We start from the raw sequence: 21,412 nt of genomic DNA on the forward strand, positions 1-21,412 counted from the left end.
AAATAAAATCTTTGTTTAAAAAATAAATAAATAAAAGGAACAGGAATGTCACACCCACCTCCCAAAGCGCCTGGGTGGCTCAGTGGGTTAAGCCGCTGCCTTCGGCTTGGGTCATGATCTCAGGGTCCTGGGATCAAGCCCTGCATGGGGCTCTCTGCTCAGCAGGGAGCCTGCTTCCTTCTCTCTCTCTGCCTGCCTCTCTGCCTACTTGTGATCTCTGTCTGTCAAATAAATAAAATTAAAAAAAAAAAATTCTGTGTCCTGCAAGGAACACAGTATGTAAGTCATAAATGGTGGCTTCCTGGTCCTCTCCCCAGCCCCCTCCTGTTCTTGCTTCTGTAAGAGCGGCAATTTCTGGAAAATTAATACCCCAAAAGATGGCCTACGTGAGACCATGTATAGGAAGGTAAAAATATGCCCTTTTTGCTGGATGAAAGCATTTGAGAACCCTGAAGAAAGCGGTCCTTATGTTTTCTATGCCCGTTTCACATACATCTAGCTGTATGGCCTTTACATGTTTTGAAACAGAAATAACCTCAAAAAGAAAAAAAAAATTGCTCGGTTACAGAGGACAGTGACTTTCCTCCCTGGAAAGGGAAAATGAAGTTTCGTGCCGGGTCTCGCTCTGCCTTCAAGCATCCCCAGCCGGGCCTCTGCAGGCGGCCCAATTTTCCGAGAGCAAACACGAGGAGATGCTTCCGCCCCAGCTGGGGAAAAAGATCTTTTCCGGTCTCAATCAGGTCAAGTAAAGACCTGGGCAAGCTCCTCTCTGGGGCCAACAGCCACTGCCCCCCGCATTCTTGCCCAGGACCTCAAGGCTTGGCCTGTGGAAGGAACGGAAAGCAACCGGCATGGCCCGGAACCATGAGCAAGGGGCAGAGGGGCCTGAACGCGGGCCAAGCCATTGGCAGGCCCAGGCTGAAGTCTGCATTTTGTTCGACGTATGACAGGAAGCCACTGGAGAAATTTAAGGAGAGTGACATGATCTTTCATCCTTTCTCAAAAGATGGCCTTGGCCAACCACGGCTGCTTTTACATGGGTCCTCAAGTTGGTAAAAACAATCACTGGCAAGTCCGCTCATGTTAAAGAAACTCAAGGTCACCTTAAAGAAAGGCCTGCGGGTGGTGCACGGTGCTTGGGAGCAAAGTTTCCAGAACAGAGGGTCTCAACCAGTGGGCGCTTTGCGCCCCCCCCCCCACAGGACACGGGTTGTCAATCACAGCCGGGGGATGCCACAGCATCCTGCGGGTAGAGGGATATTGCAGAGGCCACACTGCACGGGACCCAGATGTGGAATGTGCAGAATTTGAGAAACCCTGCTCTAGAGTGCCATTTCCCGGATGTGGACCCTGGCTCTCCCATGTACTTGCTGTGTGATCTGGGGCAAATTACTTAAGCTTTCTGTGATCTTCCCTGCCCATAAGCCCAATACCTCTTCCTGCCCCCAGGGGCCAGCAGAGGAAGACGGAAAGGCAATTTGCAAAGCTGTCTAGCCTTCCGACTCTGCTTTGCAGGTAGGAAGCACTGCTTGGCACAGCCAGGGAGGAGGAGGAGGGGAACACAGGATGAGAGGCTTTTCCTAGCCACCTGTCTGGTAAGGAAAGGGATTCAGCCCAGCTATGAAACGGACTCAAGTTTGATTCTAATTCCCCCAAACAGAAGTTGGGTGACCTTGGGCAACTTCCCTGACCTAACTCTTCCTTAGCTATGAAACATGAGCTATCCTTGCAAACGTTAGAGCAGGATGGCTACGTAATGTAGTCACCACTCAAGAGTTTACTGGCTGTCGCTTGAGTCAGTAGTGAAGTAAGTCACGGAAAGCAACAGAAGAGATGTGTGGCACATAGGCATTTTCAGTACACAGTATCTTTCTAAAAATATACATCATTCTGATTTCAAAATGTGTTCACTCTAAGATTGTGGGATACACAGTGTGGTGGACATGTATTTCTGCTTAGCACTCCTCTTTTTGGAGAAGGGACGCAGCCCAAAGACTATGTGAGCACTGGGGGCGCCTGCGTGATCAGTTAAGTATCCAACTCTTGATTTCGCCTCAGGTCATGATCTCGGGGTCATGAGATCGAGCCTCACACTGAGCTCCAAACTGGTTGTGGAGACTGCTTAAGGTTCTCTCTCTCCCTCTGCCCCTGCTCCTCACCCCCACTCCTGCAAGCGCATGCACATTCTCTCCCTCTCTCTCTTAAAAAAAGACCAAGTGAGCATTGTTGAGGCTCCTCTTGTCACTGCGTGCATGGAGCCAGTCTGAGAATGAAGCCAACAACAAACAGAGAGCCAAAGACCTGGGGACCTCATCTGAGTTCCTGGATCCAGCCTTACCTGAAGCTGCTGTAAGCCTTGGATTACATGTTATAAAAGCCAATAAATGCCCTTTCCTTGAGTAGGATCAATTCAAATCTCTATCACCTGCAACTGAAAGGGTCTGAACAGGATAAAGAGAAAAGCACTGTATTTAAAAGAAGAAAAAGCCCACAACCCAGAAACACAATCCCACCAACACCATTAACTTTTGAGGTGTGGCCCTCCCAGGTTCTGTCGTGGGGATGTCTTTGCTTTGTTTCACTTAAGTGTTTTAGGGGTGACCCGGAGTGCTCTTGTTAAAATAAGAAAATAGAGGCTTTCAAGCTGGACCCCCTTGTACTTGGAATACTGGCTCTGTCCCTTCTTGAGCTGTGTGGCTTTGGGAAGGTTACTCGACTTCTCCGATTCTTGGTTTACCCATATATACAATGGAGATAATAACCCTAGCAGCACTCCGTAATGACAAGAGTTACTCAGACTCTATATAACACTCCTAAGATGTGATGTCAGGAGGCGTGTACAATCTCTACTTTCCTTGGGCAATGGGTTCACCTGCTGTCCTGAGCGTAAGGGCTGTTGTTACAGGTCTGTCAAACTCTGAGCTTTTAATTACATTATATTATTTAAAAGAGGTCTATTCTTATTTGAGACATCTATGCTTCTCCCCTCCTTTTCTTAAACTTGCAACTTGTTGTTTTATTTATTTTTTTAAGATTTTATTTATTTATGAGAGAGGGAGAGAGAGACGGAACAAGCAGTGGGAGCAGCAGAGGGAGAGGGAGAAGCAGGCTCTCCACTGAGCAGGAAACCCAAGGCAGGACTTGATCCCAGGACCTTGGGATCATGACCTGAGCCAAAGGTCAGACACAGGTGACCTGTGCCTGATTAATTACCAAAGCTTGTGTGACACCTCTTTAAATTACAGCCTATTATTCACAGACGTTGTTAAAATAACTCTGCTCACTCATGGGATAATGACTTCACTCGCTTTGACTTCCTTTAGAGATAAAAAGATAGCACAAAAGCAGAACCCATTGTTGATCTTTATTTAGCGAAACCCATAGGGAACACAGCTGATATCAATTAACTGTGGCTCTTAACAAATGACATAGTGCTTTCTTACTCCCAGAGATTTGGGGTTTCATCAAAATCTGGGAATGCTAAGTACACACATATAATCAACCATCCTGTGTTTGGAGGAAAAAAAAAGACTGGAAGAGGTAAAATGGAACCATCTGAAATACTCATGGCTGAGGTGCCTGGGTGGCATGACTGGTTAAGTGTCCAATTCTGGGCTTCAGCTCCGGTTGTGATCTCTGGGTTGTGAGATCGAGCCCCACGTCAGGCTCTGTGCTGAGCATGGATTCGGCTTGACAGTCTCTCTCCCCCCTCCCTCTGACCCTTCTGCTCGAGCTCTTGCTCTCTAAAAATAAATAAATCTTACAACAAGCAGAAGAAAAAGAAAATAATGGTTAAAAAGAATGAAATGCTCACGGCCTCAGATGGCCATCCTAATGCACGGAATATAGACAAAAAGGAGATTTTCAAGCTTTAAAATGAAAGGAAAACCCTATTCACTAGACAGATCTCTGGGAGGACAGAGGACCAGAAATCCTGCGGTGGGAGGAAATGTCACGCCTATAGCCCACAGAGCTAAGAGAAAGGAGCATAGAACAGCTTTGTGGACACAGGAGGCAGGATACACAGGAGCCGCGAAACACGCCGTGTTCCAAGAGTGACCCACCTTCTCAGCCCCCGGCCCCCGGGATGAGCCCTCCAAGTCCTCGTGCACCCGATCCAGCAACCAGAGCAGGAACTCCAGGGCGTCGTGCTGGCCATTGTCTTGGAACTGAGAGCCGTACTTGGACACGGCGTTCTGAGAGGAAAGAAGAAAGTCAAAGGGTCAGTGTGGCCCTACCAACAGCCAAGTTTGGACCTGGAAGCACCAAGTCTACCAGGGGTCACCGCTCAGCCCTGAGCGGGGCTGACAATGTGGAAACAGCAGGGAATGAGAACGATGGGCCAAAGCCTGCCCTTGGGAGGCAGTGTCTGCAAATGCTCTCCGGGCGTTCTGTACAGAAGGCACTTGCTGATACACGTCCTGTCCTTCGGAAACCCACAGGGCTGTCTTGGTTGACTATCTGGATGCTCTTGTCCCTTCATGGCAAGGATGCCTGCTCCCCTTGGCCGCCTCCATCAGTCCATCTCTATCCCCTGGTTCTCAGCTCCCGCAGGTGGAAGCATCCGGCCCTACTCTCTCCCTCGGTGACTCATTCACTCCCGTGGCTTCGGCTCTCTGTTGGGAAAGACCGTGGGGCAGGTGCCCTAAACACTCCCTCTTTCTAGTGGGTGTGGAATCACACTTCTGTGGTTAGATCGCAGGAGGACTGAGCCAGCCCTTCACCCGTTTGGTCAATATTTACCCGGTGCCCATCATGTGCCAGGGTTACAACAGCGGAAACAAGGCACACGATAGCCACGGGGCTTTCATTCCCTCCGCCCCTCCTGTCAAACTGTGCCACAACTTTGTCGTTTTCTACGGGAAGGCATATTCCGGGTTGGGTTTTTTTTTTTTTTTTTTAAGGCTTATTTTAAAGGGTAACATATGGACATACTTAAAGAATTCAAGACATAAAAAAAGACGATCATGAAAAGTCTTCCCTCCACCCAGCTCCCCAGCTCTGGGAATCCGTCCCAGGGCGGGGGTCTGGGGTGGGGGGGTACTCTTAGCATTTTTCTCAAGCATCTTTCCAGGGAAAAATTTTTTTTCAAATGCATGTGCAAGCATGAGCATCTGAGAGTAAGCAAATCCCCTTGCCTGTGCGCGCGCGCACGCAGGTGCACACAGAACTCGGTGGTTGTTTGCCCCGCCCCCTTAGACACCGCCTGCCATCAAGCCCCGCCCCATGCAGGGCTTGTCCTCGGCTCCCTTGGGAGCTGTCTAAGCTCTGGACCCAGATGATCCTCGCCAATGCCGACCAAATCAGACAGCCTGGGCTTTTTCCTTTCCCCTTCTTTAATCCTTCCAATAGGACTTAAAGGAAACTTTAGGATATGACAAAGCAAAACTCAAGATCGAATTAGCTGAAAATACTGGCTGGGAGTCTTTCTTCTGCGTCAGCCTAGTTCGAGGTTCACTGGAGGATCTAGTTTGGATTCTTCCTCCAGGCTTCTTTGTCCCTCGGCCCTCCAAGGAGGGCTGCCAGATTTTGCAAATAAAAATACAAGGGGCTCAGTTAAGTATGAATTTCAGATAAGCAAATGATTGTGTTTAGCATACGTATATCCCATGCAGTAGTTATTTGGGATATATTCACACTAAAAAGTGACCTGCTGTTTAACTGAAATTCAAATGTAACTAGGGCATTATCCAATGCATAGCCACCCTCACCATCCCACTCTATCCATCCTCAATACCAGCATTGTCTGAGCAGGATTGGTGGGGGCAGGGGGTGGGCAGCCGCCTCCAAGCCAAAATTTCCAAAAACCAGCTCTCCCTCTTAACATCCTCTCTCAGATTCTTTCTCCAGCCCCCCTAGGTCAGTGCCAAGCAGTCTCCGTGGCCCCTCAGCAGAAACCCATTCCCGCCAGGGTCCTAACTGCTGCAGACCCAGATGATGGCACCTTCCAGGCGTGGGCAGCCGGCCAGTACCCCCCCCCCCCCCACCCCCAAGCTGGGTAACTTCACACCTTGGCTCAAACCTCCCCTGACTCACCACCTAACAATTCACCCTCCTCCCATCTGGCCCCAACCCTGTCTTTCACCAACCTCCCCGGATGGAGAGCCCGGGCTAACCCAGCCACTCGGGTGCCCCAAACCTTGTTCTTCTCAGTCCTACAGTCTACACCTTGATGTTTTCTTCCTTCCACGTGAAACCCATTCCCCTCCCCCAAACCCTGTTAATCCTTCCAGACCTATGCTCTTCCTTTTAGCCTGGCGGGGAGGCCACCCAACCTTTCCAGAAAGAATGTGGGAATTTCAAGACAGACAAGCTGGGACCTTGGACATGTCCTTCTAGAGAGACAGGGTGATTCTGCTTTGGGGGATTTGGCATAAGGAAATGTGAGCTAAGAGCAAAGATACTGCTAAGTACTAAAGTCTCCTGGGGAAGACTTACGGCACACTCAGCGGGCCTTAAAAATGATGAAATAATGAGAAGAAAATCAATGCGCCTATATCGTTTTTTTCTTAAAGTGCAAAAATACCTACTTGAGGTTGTTTGATATCTATCTATCTATCTATCTATCTATCTATCTATCTATCTATCTATTCACAGCTAGAAAAGCCCAGAAATACATGGAAGTACAATAAATGGTTATCACAGAAGGATGGCATAAGTGATTTTTTTTTTGTATGTGGCAATCTTTTTTTTTTTTTTTTAAACAGTGAATTTTGGGGCGCCTGGGTGGCTCAGTGGATTAAGCCGCTGCCTTCGGCTCAGGTCATGATCTCAGGGTCCTGGGATCGAGCCCCACATCGGGCTCTCTGCTCCGCAGGGAGCCTGCTTCCTCCTCTCTCTCTGCCTGCCTCTCTGCCTACTTGTGATCTCTCTCTCTGTCAAATAAACAAATAAAACCTTTAAAAAAAAAAACAGTGAATTTTGTCCTTCGGCTTTTTTCTGATTAGAATGGTCTCTGGCAGGTATTTGTACAGAGTTTGGACTTCTTCAAAAGAACTTGACCTATTGATTCCTAACAGAAGACACACAAAGTCTATGAAAATGTCACCAGAGCTATATTAAAGCAAAATCCTCACTTGGAGGAGACGGACGGAAATATCTCATCCTTCTACCCCTCATAGCTGACATAACCTGACATAGCTCTAGCTGTGTGTGTGTTTCTCTCAACATTGATAATTTCTAACACGTCTCTTACAAAATTATTCCTAGTTATTTGCTATTTCCAGTGGTTTTTCATGAAGGAAATCTGATTTTCATACATTCTACATGGTGATTACTTTTGATTTTCTATCTTGCTTCTGACCTCGTTGGTGACTGCCATAATGTCACAATAGGGATTTCTAGACCCATCTAGCAATTTCCTTTCTGTTCAATCTTTTCTATTCCGTCTCCGTTTCGTGTCTTACTGTCTCATCCAGGACTTTCAAAATATAAGAGCAATGAAGAAGACATCCTTGCCTGTAAAAGGCAATGCCTCTCGTGTATCACGTGAGGCATACTGTATGTCTAAAATTGTAGCCTAAAAGTGATGGTTAAGTACATAAGCTAAGATAAACTCCAGATGGCTGAAATCCTTAACATAGCCGTGGGGAAAACTAGAAATACATAACACAGAACCTTTACCAAAAGGTATGACGTAAATAAAATCTACAACTTCCAGGATTGGGGATACGAAGGAGAGAGTCTGCAGAAAATATCTGTGGCAAGCGTAAGGGTTAAGGAACTCAGAAAAACAAGCGAAAAGAGCGTTGAGACCCAGCAGAATGGACAGTCAACATGGACAGGAAAACCCAGGCACAGCCTCACAACTAGTAAAACAGCATAAAAATCCTGTACCTCACTCTTAATCAAAGAAACAGAAATAAAAGTGAGATGCTATTTCTTTTGGTTCAGCTGAAACAGAACATTAGCCTTGTTCCCGGCCTTGGAAAAAAAGACCACTGTGGGACCCACCATAGAGATGTTATCTAATGCTAACTATGGCAATCATACTGTAACAAACATACCAAATCAATTCGTTGTACACCTTAAACTTATACAATGTTGCATGGCAGGGATAGCTCGATTGTTTTTTAATGGGTACACTGCGCTGGTCGTAAGTTAAACCTCAGCAACACTGATTCAAAAAGAAAAAACACATAGAAATAAAACAGTCACATCTTGGCTTTGACCGCCTAAGTTCACGCCAAGGGATCAAATTTAGGAAATAGCCAGAGTGGAGGACAATGATTTAAGTAGAAGGATTTTCAGTACAGTGTGATAATTAGAAACTTGTTCAGTCAATGTCTCTGCAGGGACTGGTTCATTGACTGAAATATGACACAATCATTTAAAATTAAGTTTTACGGAATGTTGTAATGGCCAGAAGAGAGACTTAGGACAATATTTACATGAAAAGAGCAGGATACAAAACTGGAAATTTCCAACATGTAGATGTTCTGAAACACATCGATGTCTATGAAGGCTGTCTCTGGAGGGTCCAGTTCCAAATCACTTTTGACGTTTTTAGCACCTGCCAAGTTTTTATACTACACACATATTTAATGAACATCATTAGAGAAGCAAAGTGTCATAGATAATACCATGGGCAGGATCTGGTTTTAGGTGTTTATTCGTGTGCTGTTGAAACAGAGTGGTCCTACTGTCTGTAGGCTGCGTGACTGGGAGGTCAGGAAAGACGACACTGCAAAGCCATCCCGTCTGCATGGCTGGGATTGGGGTAACTCAGTCCAGCATGCCGGCCCCCTCTCCATTCCCCCCCTTCCTCGGTCTGAAGCTATCAATCCCTCCTCAAGACCCAGCTCTTGGACAGAACCTTCCGCGCTTGTCCCCAAACAATTCTCCAGACCCTCTACCCAGGCAAAGAGGCTCTCATTAATTAATTAATTTTTTAAAAGATTTTATTTATTTAATGGATAGAGAGGATGGGGGGGTGGGAGAGGAAGACACAGACTCCCCATTGATCATCAGGGAGCCCCACGATGGCTGGATCCCAGGACCCTGGGATCAGGACTTGAGCTGAAGGCAGGTGCCTAACCGCCTGAGCCACCCGGGCGCCCCTTCTGTTAATTTGTTTAATCTTGCATTTATGCTGCCCGGACCACAGAAGGCCCCTCAGTTCCACCTGCCTGGGGTGATCGCAGTGATCAGTGACTGACAAGGAAGGCACATCCCCACGCTCCCCTGACCTCGTTTGACCTCTCCTGATGGTTACTCCTCTGGGGACATGCCCTCCCACGTTCCCCCCCATCAATCACCACCTCCTGCTGCAACTGCCTTCTGAGTGCCTTGTATTTTGATTTTCCAGCCCTTGTCACCAGCTCCAATCACCAGCCTGTGCGATCACTGCATTAATACCACCTCTCCTGCTGGACAGGGAACTCCTAGAAAGCAGCCCCCGGAGGTTTTGGACTCAGGGCTTCTCCTGAGTTCCTTGTTCCTGGGAGAGTGTCGGGACACTCCAGAAATGTTTGTTGAGTGAAGGGATGTTTCCTCGTTATAAAACAAGAGGAGCCCACCCAGTCTGTAATCAGCAGGGTTTACTGAAAGCCCAGATGCTGGCCTCGTCGGCTCCCTCCAAGCTCTGGCTACCCAAAAAGTCCCAGGAAACCTCAGATGACATCACCCTTGTTAACAATTAACAACCAGACTAGCCTTCACTTCCCCGGGGCTGGCTCGAGGGAGCTTCCAGGCCCCGGGGATTAGAGAGCAGGGGTGAGATAGGAAATCCTGGTGAGTCACCGAGAGAGCATTTACTAATTTGGAAGATTTTTTTTTCAAGCTACTCCTGTCTCTCCCATGGGGGCAGGACCTGCATGAGAACAGAAGTATACAAACATTCCTTCCCTCCCTCCCTCCCCCACGCCTCTCTAGGTGAGGGGGCAGCATGGCAGGAATGACAAAAGCTTCCTAGGGGGTCAGACACTGTTCTAAGTGCCAATGCAGAGAACTCACCCATCCTCAGGATGATCTGATAAGGTGGGTACCGTTCTGTCCCATTTCCCAGAGGAGGACAGTTGAGGCACAGTGGGATTTAGTAACTCGCTTGAGGTCACAAAGCTCCGGAGACCTTGCTGCTAACCACTCTACCCTACAGCAGTCCCCCACATCCTACGTTTTCTGTGGTTTCAGGTGCTTGCGGGCCAACTTTGTAGGGAAGCAGACGAGCCTCCCCACTCAGGTCAGAAGCTCAATGGTGTGGCAAAGCCAACATCCCTCACCTTGCCTGGCCTCATCACCTGGGCATTTTATCATCTCACATCCTCGCCGGCAATATGATATTTGCAGAGAGAGACGCCACATTCCCCTACCTTTTATTACAGTACGCTGTTCTCACTGTTCTTGTTTTATGATGAGTTACTGCTGTTCCTCCGCTACGGTACCTGACTTACAAAGTAAGCTTTACCGCAGGTAAGTATGCATGTGTAGGGAGAAACACGGTATTAATCTATGGCTTCAGGCACCCGCTGGGGGTCTTGGGATGTATCCCCCAAGCATAAGAGGGGGAATACTGCAGTGCCTCATTACCGAGAAGGCGAATGCTGCCACAGGGAGATACGAATGACATCCTGTTGACCCACTGACCTGCAGAACAGAGAGGAGAGCAGGAGGCTGGCACCCTGTGGGTCGCATGGCAAGGATTGCTTTTTCAGGCTGAAACTCAAGAGCGGTGATGCCTGTGGAATGAACACTGACAGGTTCCCCTCCCCCAAGAACAATCCTTAGTCCATGGGGAGCCTCAGCTCTCTGCCCAGAGCTGTGGTTTTGATAGCAGGAAGCAAGCCATGTGCATCAATGATCGGGAACTCTGTAATCCAACTGGGATCCCAAACACGTGGCTGAACCCTGGGGGGGTTGGTGTGACATACAGAACTTCCAGGGCCTCAGGACCCTACAGGGTAGGGTAAAGTAGACGGTGATCCCATGGCCAGTGCACTGCAACCCCAAACCAAGGCATGGTGGGTGATTTAAGGCGCACTTTCTCCAACAGAACATGCCCACTGCCTCTCCCGGGGGCACTCAGCACAGGACCCGGCCCACGTGATCTCAGCTTCCACTGGGTTTAGAATAAACTGCCTCGAAGACCTTGCAGGATCTGACCAACCTCATCCACGCCCCAGGCCACTAGTTGTCTTTTCGGGCCTCCAGGCCTGAGGCTCTGGGGCTCTCTGTTCCCTCTACCTAGGTCACTCCTAGCCCCTTGACCGGGAGGCGTCCTTGTCATTCGGTTCTCAAAGGCAGCATCCCCTCCTTCCTCCGAGGCCTTTCGAATCAGGCTTGCCACACCACACCCCTCCAGACTGGAAAGGGCCCCGCAGCGCTAGATTGCCACCGGGACCCAAAGGCCTTCAAGTTCAACAAATGTTTGTTGAATGCAAAAATGCTGAATACACCCAAATCGACACCCCCCCCCCCCCCCAACAAAACACCTGGGAGAAATTCACAGAGAAGACTTCGGCAAGCCATAGCACAACCCATCACTGCGGAACAAAGGCGGCGAGCCGAGCTGCCGCGCTGGGTGCCCTCGGAACAGGTCCCCCAGAAGACCCTTCCCGGCGGGGGCGCGCGCTTCGGCCCTGCGGCCGGGTGGGGGAGGCGGGCGCGCTGCCTACCTTGAACTCGGCGGAAAGTTGGGGCGTGTACTCGCGCGTCCAGAGCGCGCGCACCAGCGCCGCCAGCTGCTCGGTGACCTCGGCGCGGCCCGGCGCCGCCCGGTAGCGCCCCAGCGCCAGGAACTCGGCCAGCAGGTCGGTGTTGCTGAGACACTGCACCACGGCGTTCATGAAACAGGTGTTGCCGTGGTTCTTCAACCCCTGCGCGCCCGGGGGCCGCGCGCCGTCGCCGGCTGGGAGCTGGGGCTGGGCGCCCGGCGGGCGATCCTCCCCCGGGCTCCAGCGCGCGGCCGGGGCGGGGCCCGGCGCGCAGGCGAAGCCCCCCTCGCCGTCCCCGTCGCCCTCGCGGGGTCCCGGCTGGGGTCGCGGGCGGGGAGGCGAGGCCCCCGGGCGGGAACGGCTGCCCAGCGCCAGCAGGAAACGGCTGAAAAGGCGACGCAGGGAGCGGCGGCGGCGGGGCCGGGGCGCGGGCGGCCCCTCTCCCGCCGCGGCCCCCGCGCCCGGGTCCATGGCTCCCGCCCACGCGCCCTCGGAGCCGAGCCCCTCGGCCGCGAGATGGACGCGCCTCGAACCGGCCCTGACGGCCCCGGAAAAGCGGCGGCTGCGGACTACCTGCCGGCCAGGTGTGCCGGGACCGGGCGGAGGCGGAGCCAGGGGCGGAGTCGCCCCGCCCCGCCCCGCGCGGGAATCCGGCCGCCGGGCCCGCCCAGGGCAGCGCCACCAGCCCCCACCCCTCCGGGCCCGGCCCCGCGGCGCCGCCCGCGAGCAGAGGCGCGGGACTCGCCCGATCTGGGTCCCCACCCTGCCTTACCTCTTAACCAACCGACGCCCCGAATTTCACTCCCACTCCCGCCAGCCTGCAAGCTGCGGAACGGTAGAGGGGTGGTACGTTGGAAAGCGCCTGCCGGATTGCCCAGCCCCGGCTTGTCTAAGTTTCTGGGAATTACGTGCAGGTGAATATGAAGAACCGGGAAAGGGAGACTCCCCAAGGGGCACCCTCCGGCGCAGCGAGAAACGCGCACCGGGAGCTGGGACCGGCTCGGGGAGTGACCGCGGGGTCTTCCCACTTGCAGGAGCAGGTGTGCGCGCACAGCCCGTCTGCCCCGGTCCGGGAGGCCTTCCAGGACTGGGAGCCGCGCGTTGCCCCGGGAAGAATCATCCGGGATGGTTGTGATTTCCTTCTTTCAACTGCAGACCAGGTCAGAGTCGCTTCCCCAAAACCTGCAAAGGAGACTTCAGCGTCCTAGCGGGCCCAAGGAGGTTCGCGCCAGTACCGAGGCCAAGAAACCGGAACTCGACCCGGCTCTGCGGTCGGCCGAGCACACAAGCTGGCTCTTTCCAACCTCGGTGTTTGCTTACCAGGAAGTTTTCCGGCTCTCAGGCGCGCCTCCTTTGCGGTCCCCTCGCTGAATTGGTGCCCAATCAGAACTGGCTTGGCCTTGCCCCTCCCTCGGTTCCCTGGGTGACCGTGGGGGCCTCCGCTCACTTGACCCTGTAACTGTCAGGTTTATAATTAATCAGGCAAAGTCTTGCAGACGAATTTCTCTTCAATTTCTGGCTCAGAAAGACATCAGCGGGACGCATTATGACATCAACGCCCTGAAATGTTACTTATTTGATAAGTGTTCATTTATTAATTAAAATATTAAAATATCTGCCTTGATGTGTCAAATAGGGTCCCAGCAGGTGACCTGATCCAAAACAAAGCTGGGGAGTGGGGAGCATTAGTTAAAGGATTTAAAAAACAGGCTTAGAACAAAAAAGTGTACTGTGATTTGGATACTTGAAGTGTTTCTTGAAAATGCCATGATTTACCCTGAAGGGAAAAAACAACAACACCTGTTTGGATGATCAGTACACAAGGGCCATCCCCTTGCCTTCCTTTGCCTTCCCTCGCCCAGAAAAGCATCCGTGAAATTTCACCTTTGATGGTTACCCCGGGATCCCCAAGAACGCACGGTTTCTTTGAGAAGGTACCAAAATTCAGGTTTTACTCTACTCCATCAGGGGTTCTGCCAACGCTTTAACTCATTATTTCACTTAATTCGCAAAATAACCTCTTAAGCCGGTATTCTCGCTTCACAAAAGGCCAAACTGAGGCTCAGAGAGTTGGAAGGAAGAAGGGAGATCCTAATATCCTACCCACGATCTGGACTCAAACCAAGTGTTGCCTCATTGCAGCCTGACGGATGAAAGTCTGGCTAGGAAGGTAAGCAGACCCTCCTTATTTTTAGAGAACAGCGGCGGTGCTGTGTGTGGACCAATGATGCAGAAAGCCCGTGGGTTTTACTGTCGTAGAGCAGAGATTAAGACAGGAAACCAACAACTGGGAATTTATTCATAATAAAAAAAAAAACCTTTTAATTACAGTCTGGACAACTTATTCTGGAACACATTCCCATTTTAATATACAATCTAAGAAGGTAAAAATGCATCCTACAAAGAAAAGGAGAAATTCCACCATAAAAATATTTTGACTCAAGAGCAGAATCACGGATGTGAGGAAACCCAGACCGGTGTTAAGGGTTATCTAAGGTCAACTTTCAACAGAGCCGTAGGCAGCGCTGCAGTCCCAGAAGTCTCCGCGGCCTCAGGAGGAAAACGGGCACTTCCATCTCAAAATCGCTCCGTCAGCACTCACGCTAACGATGTACCGATTTCCTGGACTTATCCGGATGCCCGTGATGTTGCCGCTGTGTCCCACCCCAACGTGAGTCACTTCACCTTCATTATAATCCCACACTTTGACCAGATGGTCATTTCCACCTGAAAATGACAAGCAGGTGTCATTGCTGCCCCGGGGTTAGGGAGGAACAGCCCTGATTCCAAGCAAGTGGCTAATTTTCAACACATGCCCCACGTTCCCACAGAAAGGAAGAAAAATCTGTATAGGAACTCTTTTCCTTGATTATAAAAATCTAGGTCTGTTGTAGTAAATCGGGGGGAAAGAACCACAAAGAGGGGACATCCCCTTTTAGCCCACCACCCAGAAATAACCACTGAGAAGGCCTTTGGTTTAGCTCCTTCCGGTCTTTTCGCTAGGAGTATACAGGTCTATGTAAGCACCTATATGTGCAGTTGGGGTCACACCCTGCGTAGTTTTGTGTGATGCTGAAAGGAGATGCGTTTGTGAAACTTTAATTCATTCGGAGCGTTTATTCGTTAAGGTCCTGAAGGATCAGGGCCTGGCAGGAAATGATGGTCAATGATGTTCCAGAAGGCGAGTTGTATGGTCGATGCCCACCTCCTGGAAATTCTGGTTTTTAAGACTTCCGGAGGAAATAACAGAGCAGGGCATGCCAGATAACCCAGATCATTTAAAGGTCCATTTCCGTCATGGATCACCACCACCAAAAAAGGGAAGCAATGTAAGGCTTAGCTTTTCTGTGTGCCCCCAAGGCTCATGGACAGAAGTTTCCTCCCACGGAAGTGTGACTTCTGGAACTTTCTTTTCCAGCCACACCACCTGCAATGCTGGGGCCTGACTCTTCACCACGGAGGCCTGTAGATACTTGTGTCCTCACTTCCCGTTGCCTCCCACCTTCTAGGGGGTTCTAGGTTCCCGTTTAAATAGGCAGGGCTGGGGGCTTCCTTTTCCCACCCCAGGACTCACCCGTGACGAAGTGCACTCCTTCCTGGGTGATATCCATTCCATTGACCGACCCAGACAAGGAACCTTCCAACTCTCTGATGACCGACCCATCAAAGACTTCCCAGTAAGCAATCTGGAATTCAGAAAAGCAGCGTTGGGCAGGGTTCGGCCCGGTGGAAGCATCGGCTCGCGCACGCGCACGCTAGCAGAAGATGGTTCTACTTTATATAGAAGGTGGCAGAAATACACCCCGGGAGGAGAGATGGGCTGGAATTATAAATAGGCTCAGGCAGGGGGTGGAGAAAGGCATTTTCGTATTTTTGGCGTTGGTTTTTACATTCTCGCTCTATTTAGAGAGGAGGAGACTGTGCCAGTAAGCCCGGATTGTGACAGAAAGCGCTTTGGGTGAGACGAAGTGCTCGGGAGTCCGAGGCAAGCTGTAAACGAAGAAGGAAACAGCCACAGCATCCACGTTCCGGGTTCAGCTCTTAGGGGAGGGCCTGGCAGAAGGGAAGCGTCCCCCTCCAGCTGCTGGGGGAGTGAGCTGCCCGGAGAGTTCTGCGCGTTCTGGTCCCTCCGGCTGACTGCGTGCTCTTCCCCACCTCGCCCTAGTCCCAATGTTCTGTTCTGCCTCAAAGCAGTGAACCCCCACCCCAGCGTGGGGTCTAGAGGCAAATTGATAATATGGCCCCTCCTAGGTTAGGGATGGGGAGCGGGCGGGCGAGCCGGAGAGTGGCGGTTGCTAGAGGGAGGGAGATTTTTCCTCTCAATATACTGCTTTTATACTTCTTGAACTTTGAACCGTGTAAATGAACAACCTATTCAAAAAATCCCCCCCCCATTTTACTTATTTGACAGAGAGAGAGCACAAGCAGGGGGATGGGGAGGCAGGGGGGAGGGAGCAGCACCCACGTGGCTCCATCCCAGGACCCTGAGATCATGACCTGAGCGGAATGGAGACGCTTAACTGCGCCACCCAGGCGCCCCGAGAAGATCTCTTTCCAAGCAAAGCAGTTGACCAGGACTCAAGAGTGTGAGCTTGGGCAGGCATTTCATATCTCATGTTGTGAGACATGTGCTGTTCCGGTCATTATGTCGGGAATCCGTATTCCTCTGAATCTAGCTAGAAACTGTGTATGCTGTTTAAAAAAAAGTTTTCTTTTAGCTAATTTATTAATTTCCATTGATGCTTGATCGCTTGAACAAAGAGTTGTTTTCATAGGAAAAGCATAAAGGAATATAGATGCATGCCCAAATCCTTGTTTCTCGGGTAGGGGACTGCCTGCTCTCTTGACCAAAGTCATAGCGACCCTCTTCCGGGCAGTCTGATGGCGCCTTGGCTTTCCCCCGGGTGTATCCTCTGCCAATGGTCTTCCCTGAGAGCTAAGCATGGCGAGGTCCTCCGCCACTTGGGCCTCAGCTCAAGCGTCACCTCCTTGAGGAGACCTTCGCCAACCATCCTAACTAAAGCTGGATGGTGTCCCCCGTTCTGCTTCCTTTTATCCATTTCACCATCTGACGTGGTCTTGTTCTCCTATTAACCCACAGTTCATGGACAGGTTCATTTCCAAGTGCCCGTCCCATCCATCCCCTCCCGCCTACGATAACGATGGAAGGTTGACCAGCTCCCTGACAGCAAGGACGCCATCGTGTTCCCAGCCCTTCAGGTCATTGTATTGATTCCCGATTTATGCTTTGAATATTCTGGTGACAATTGCCAGATGAGGACAGGAGACTGTTTCAAGTCTCATAAACTCAAAGACCATTCCATTCCCCGGCATAAGGGAAACGGGACACAAATCTAGAAGCTTTATGAACCATGTTCTATTAACACTTATGGTGATGTCACAGCGAACTTCCTAATATCCTTTCTGCGCCCTCACTGCCCCCGACCCCGTTCCAAGGGGAAACCTGCTTAGACCGGAAGTGAAACGGGCTTGGGGGTGGGCAGACGTAAGCCAGGTTGGGTGGGCAAGACACAAGGGAACTAGCAAGGCCAACCTTACAGACACTAGCGCGAGGCAGAACTCTGAACTCCCCAAACAGTCTGTCTGTGTCAGGCAAACCCTGGCCCACACCCAGGTTTCTTGGGTTTTTATGACAAAGTATCTTTGGACAGTAGTCCCCAGTCACCTGGGAAGCTTCCTAGATTCTTTTTTTTTCCCCTAAGATTCTATTTATTTGAGAGAGAGCACAAGCACGATGGGGAGAAGGAGCAGAAGGAGAGGGAGAAATGACTCCCCATGGAGTAGGGAGCCCGATGTGGGACTCGATCCCAGGACATTGACATCATGACTTGAGCTGAAGGCAGACACTTAACTGAGCCCCCCAAAACCACCCCCATCCCTAGATTCTATCTTCAGTGTTGGAGGAGCATAGAGAGGTCCCTCTAGTATTTTTCCTACAATATTTTTACACTTTGAGGTCAACTTTTTCTGTGGTTTGTGAAAAGACAAACACACAAGTTCTTCTTCAATGATCTCGAAGTCTGGGTTAGGGGACTCCAAATCCATTCATTGGTTGCACAGGTAATGAGACGGACACCTGGCTGGTCTGACGTGGCCAAGAGGGTAGATGATCTCCTAGCGTCCTTGCCCTTCCCTGTGCCTCTCTCCTGAAGCCTTTCCTTTGCTCCAAGAGGCAGGGTTCCCCCCACCCACCCAAAGAGGGACCAATCTTCACCCCAGGATGTGGGCTCCGCAGCTAACGAGATTTGTAGGACAATGCTGATAATGTAGGAGGGACACGAGGTAAGAACTCCATTGTTACTGGGTTTGAAAGTCATCAAGGGGACCTCCGGGCTGGGCAGCTGGGTTCTAGCCTCAGAAATGCCCTCATCATGAAAACCAGTGCTTCTGAGCAGCTACTATCAGCAAAACTGGGCTCTGACCGTGTGGGGCTCCAGTCCGAAGGCCACTCCTGCAGCCACAGCACGTGGCAGCTTCTTCCGGAAGGATCCTGACTCCTGCTAGGGAGTGCCTACCTTCCTGTCTGTCCCGCTGGTAATGATCTGGAACTCTTCGGGATGGTAACAAACACACTGGAATAAGGTATTCGCCAGGATCATCTGATTCCTCCGGAGACGTCTGAAAAGGAGACCCAGAAGCTGTGACTTCCCTTCCCCTCTAAGATGTGTTTACTGCTCAGACAGGATCTGGTACAAGTTTGGCTTGCGTTGGTGTGTCTACCCCAGGCAGACTTCCGGCAACCCTGCCCCCTCTACTTTGGGGTCCTCCCAGAGCACCTGCGGGGCAGCCCAATGACCCAGGGGGTGGTGCCTTTTCCAAAGACAGAGCACAGAACCCCAGGGTAAGTCTCGAGTCCCAGGAAGCACGAAGTAGGAGAGGCTGAATTCAGAGTCATCCTGCTGCCTTCCACGCAAGCCACCGCATTCTCGAGGCCACCGCGTTGAAGGGAAGTTTCCTCCCACCCAAGTGGTGAAGTATGGGGGACAGCTTCTTAAAAAGGGATATTCCCGAGCTTTGCCTCTAGGGATCTGGATGTAGCAAGTTGGGATGAGGCCCACAGATGGGCGCTTTCCATCAGCAGCCCGGCTCGTTCCCAGGGGCACCACGGTCTGAAAACCATCACAGCAGATAGGACGCTAAGAAACAGGTACGGATGGCTTCTCCCCCCTGCCACCCCCCACCCCCCTTGGACACGTGTGGTCATCCCAAAAGGGAGTTCTGGGGGAGGCTACGACCTCCGACAAGTGCGGTCTTTGAACCAGGGGCATCCCTCGGGATCTGTCTTCGCATGCAGGCTCTCAGGCAGCCCTCGGGATGTATTCAGTAAAAATCTACACATTGGCAAGATCTCTAGGTGCTTTATGGGCAGGTCGAAGTGAGAGACACACAGGACCAGCCCCAGGGGTTTTCTTTGGTTTTGGGTTTTTTTTTTTTTTTAAACATTTTTTTTTAAGATTTTATTTATTTATTTGACACAGAGAGATCACAAGTAGGCAGAGAGGCAGGCAGAGAGAGGAGGAAGCAGGGTCCCTGCGGAGCAGAGAGCCTGATGCGGGGCTCGATCCCAGGACCCTGAGATCATGACCTGAGCCGAAGGCAGCGGCTTAATCCACTGAGCCACCCAGGCGCCCCGGTTTTGGGGGTTTTTTTTAAGTGCATTGAATAAAAAGTGTTCTGCCCTTGCCTTAATTCCCATTCTCTTCTCTGCAGTCTAGAATGTTCCGTATTCTTTGGCAATACCTAGATCCGTTTTCTAGATTTAGATCTCTTTTCTCCTGCCTCTGCTCTTATTCGAGTCTCTCTAATGCAGTTAGGCACAAAGGGAAGTCACCCTCGGAGCGGTAGAGAGGGGCTGGGCAAGGAGAGGGTTAGGGGAATAGGGTGTCATTCCAAATGAAAACACACAGCTAAAGTGCTTATGGTAAAAAAAAAAAAAAAAAAAAAATTGCTGTATGAAACCAACACTAAAGTTCACTTGCTTTGGTCTGGTTAGCTGGGAGTCAGGCGCTGTCCGGGGACTGTGACAAGCTTCCGGCATGAGAGGATGCCCCCTATCACGGACGGGTACCTACACAAGGTCCCAGATGATGCAAGTCCCGTCCGTGCTGGCCGTGACACATTCCTCGTTGTTCTTCTTCACCCGGATGCAGGACACAGAGGCTTTGTGCTCCTTCAGCGCCTCCTCCAGCTTCTGGGTCTGACAGCCGATCTGCCAGACCCTCACCTGAAAACCACCAAGCAGAGGCTCTCAACACAAGCTGGGGACTTTGGAAGGGATTACCAAAAAATACACACACACACACACACACACACGTATATGTATATATCCAGAGCTTTTCCAGCTCTGCCGTGCTTGTTATTTTAAACTCCCTGTTCTCATCTCAGCCGAGTAGGGTGGGAACGCTAAGTTGCAGAGCAAGAAAATTCTTCCACGGAGCCAGGAAAATGCTACCAACAAGCCCAGACCTACGTGCGCTTTTCAGGCTGAGAAGTGTACCAGACGCCTGCTGCGAAACCAAGCAGAATAGTGTGTCTGCTCCGTTCTGCTGAGCGTTGCTCTTGGGCTTCTGAGGCCATCGGGAAGGCTCTTGGGGACCCAGAGCTGTATTTAAACATCACAACAGCTGCTGGGCTTTAATCATTTCCAGTTGAAGGTTCCCAGCCTCATCAAAGCCAAGACGCACTTTCTACAGCAAATATTTCCCGACCATCCCCCCACCCCCGCCCGCTATCCTGAAATGAAAGTCATATCATAGGTCATGGGTCCTACCCACGAAATTTCAAAAGTGATTAGGATGCTTCCACTGCATAAAAGGGACATAAAAGGAAAGTCACTGTATGTCGTATAAAAGATAAACATTCTGTCATGACTGTACCAGAAAACATAATAATGTGGTCAGATGCTTCTACTTTCTTACAGCAAGCATGTCGGACTGGTGCAAAAGAAGATGAGCAGAGATTTTCTAGCATGAGAAATATAAGACAATACAAGAATACGAGACTAGTAGGTCCCGGTGAACACCTGGCTGGAATCTGGGGTAAGTGACAACAGACTAACTTATTTGTACCCAAAAGGGGAAAGTAGCCATAAACAAAGTAAGAAAACCATTCTAAGCCGTTTCCTTAGTAGGAAGAGGAGGACCCACGACGTTATCCCAGATGAGCTGTGTCCATATAATTCTCTACTCTTGTTTAGGCCACTATAGGCAGAGGCACACATCCAGTCTTCAGAAGGATTTTCAAATTTTTCTAAAATTTTCTAACTCCTATGGTGTGGGCCCCCAGGCCTGGAACTTTGGATGTTCTGGGCATTACTAGCCCTTTCGTGGTGGGATTGCGGGGGTTTGAGGTGTGTTTGTGGGGGGAAGGGGATGAGATGGTGGTACTGGGGTCCTTGCAACTCAGGCGAGGCCATTTACCAATGAAGATGGAAGTGCTTGAGTATTTCGGGAAGTGCTGAATTCATGCCCGTGCGCACTTGCTGACCGGCAGCCCCTGGTCTCCAGCACTTAGCAAAGACCTTAAAGATTACGCCTTTCTGAAAGAAGGTCTTGAGCAGCTGCATGGGGAATGGGAGAAGGGCTGATGGAGTGTTCCTAAAAGATTGCCAAGGGCAAAGAATGCATCCATAATGTAGGATTTCCTCCTGCAGTTGTCATGACCGAGAAGCAGATGATCTGGTCCGAGCCATGTTTGGGCATGAGCAAGGCAGATGCCCTGTAAGGGTGAGGCAGCAAGCA

The 21,412-nt window shown here is 50.7% G+C and overlaps 3 protein-coding genes across 5 annotated transcripts in view; 1 reads left to right on the top strand and 2 right to left on the bottom strand.

Moving 5' to 3' along the window:
- Positions 1 to 12,122, bottom strand: part of USP43 (ubiquitin specific peptidase 43) — a 49,055-nt gene extending 36,933 nt beyond the window's left edge. For 2 of the 3 annotated variants that reach the window (XM_045985807.1, XM_045985806.1), the window contains exons 1-2: positions 11,613 to 12,122; positions 4,065 to 4,196 (exon numbers count right to left, since the gene is read on the bottom strand). In XM_045985807.1, coding sequence (XP_045841763.1) covers positions 4,065 to 4,196; positions 11,613 to 12,122 — 642 coding nt within the window. Of the gene's footprint in view, positions 1 to 4,064; positions 4,197 to 10,584; positions 11,392 to 11,612 lie in introns of those variants that run through there. The other variant, XM_045985808.1, reaches the window with a different exon arrangement.
- Positions 12,123 to 12,167: 45 nt separating this feature from the next.
- On the top strand, positions 12,168 to 13,022 carry LOC123929772 (translation initiation factor IF-2-like). Its single transcript, XM_045985809.1, has 2 exons — positions 12,168 to 12,565; positions 12,686 to 13,022. The coding sequence occupies exons 1-2, from the start codon at positions 12,168 to 12,170 to the stop codon at positions 13,020 to 13,022; spliced, it is 735 nt and encodes a 244-aa protein (XP_045841765.1).
- Positions 13,023 to 13,930: 908 nt separating this feature from the next.
- CFAP52 (cilia and flagella associated protein 52) overlaps positions 13,931 to 21,412 on the bottom strand; it is a 36,270-nt gene continuing 28,788 nt past the window's right edge. Inside the window, exons 11-14 of the mRNA XM_045985666.1 lie at positions 19,745 to 19,896; positions 18,188 to 18,290; positions 15,226 to 15,337; positions 13,931 to 14,378 (exon numbers count right to left, since the gene is read on the bottom strand). Coding sequence (XP_045841622.1) covers positions 14,203 to 14,378; positions 15,226 to 15,337; positions 18,188 to 18,290; positions 19,745 to 19,896 — 543 coding nt within the window. The 3' untranslated portion in view covers positions 13,931 to 14,202. The remainder of the gene's footprint in view (positions 14,379 to 15,225; positions 15,338 to 18,187; positions 18,291 to 19,744; positions 19,897 to 21,412) is intronic.

The sequence above is a fragment of the Meles meles genome, chromosome 18 (genome assembly GCF_922984935.1).
Source record: "Meles meles chromosome 18, mMelMel3.1 paternal haplotype, whole genome shotgun sequence".
NCBI lineage: Eukaryota > Metazoa > Chordata > Mammalia > Carnivora > Mustelidae > Meles > Meles meles.

Excerpts from the sequence above, each read along its gene's own strand:
- LOC123929772 (XM_045985809.1), top strand. The coding sequence starts at position 12,168 with ATGGACGCGCCTCGAACCGGCCCTGACGGCCCCGGAAAAGCGGCGGCT. Across the intron at positions 12,566-12,685 it reads TTTCTGGGAATTACGTGCAG|GAGCAGGTGTGCGCGCACAG; the intron begins GTGAATATGAAG and ends TCCCACTTGCAG.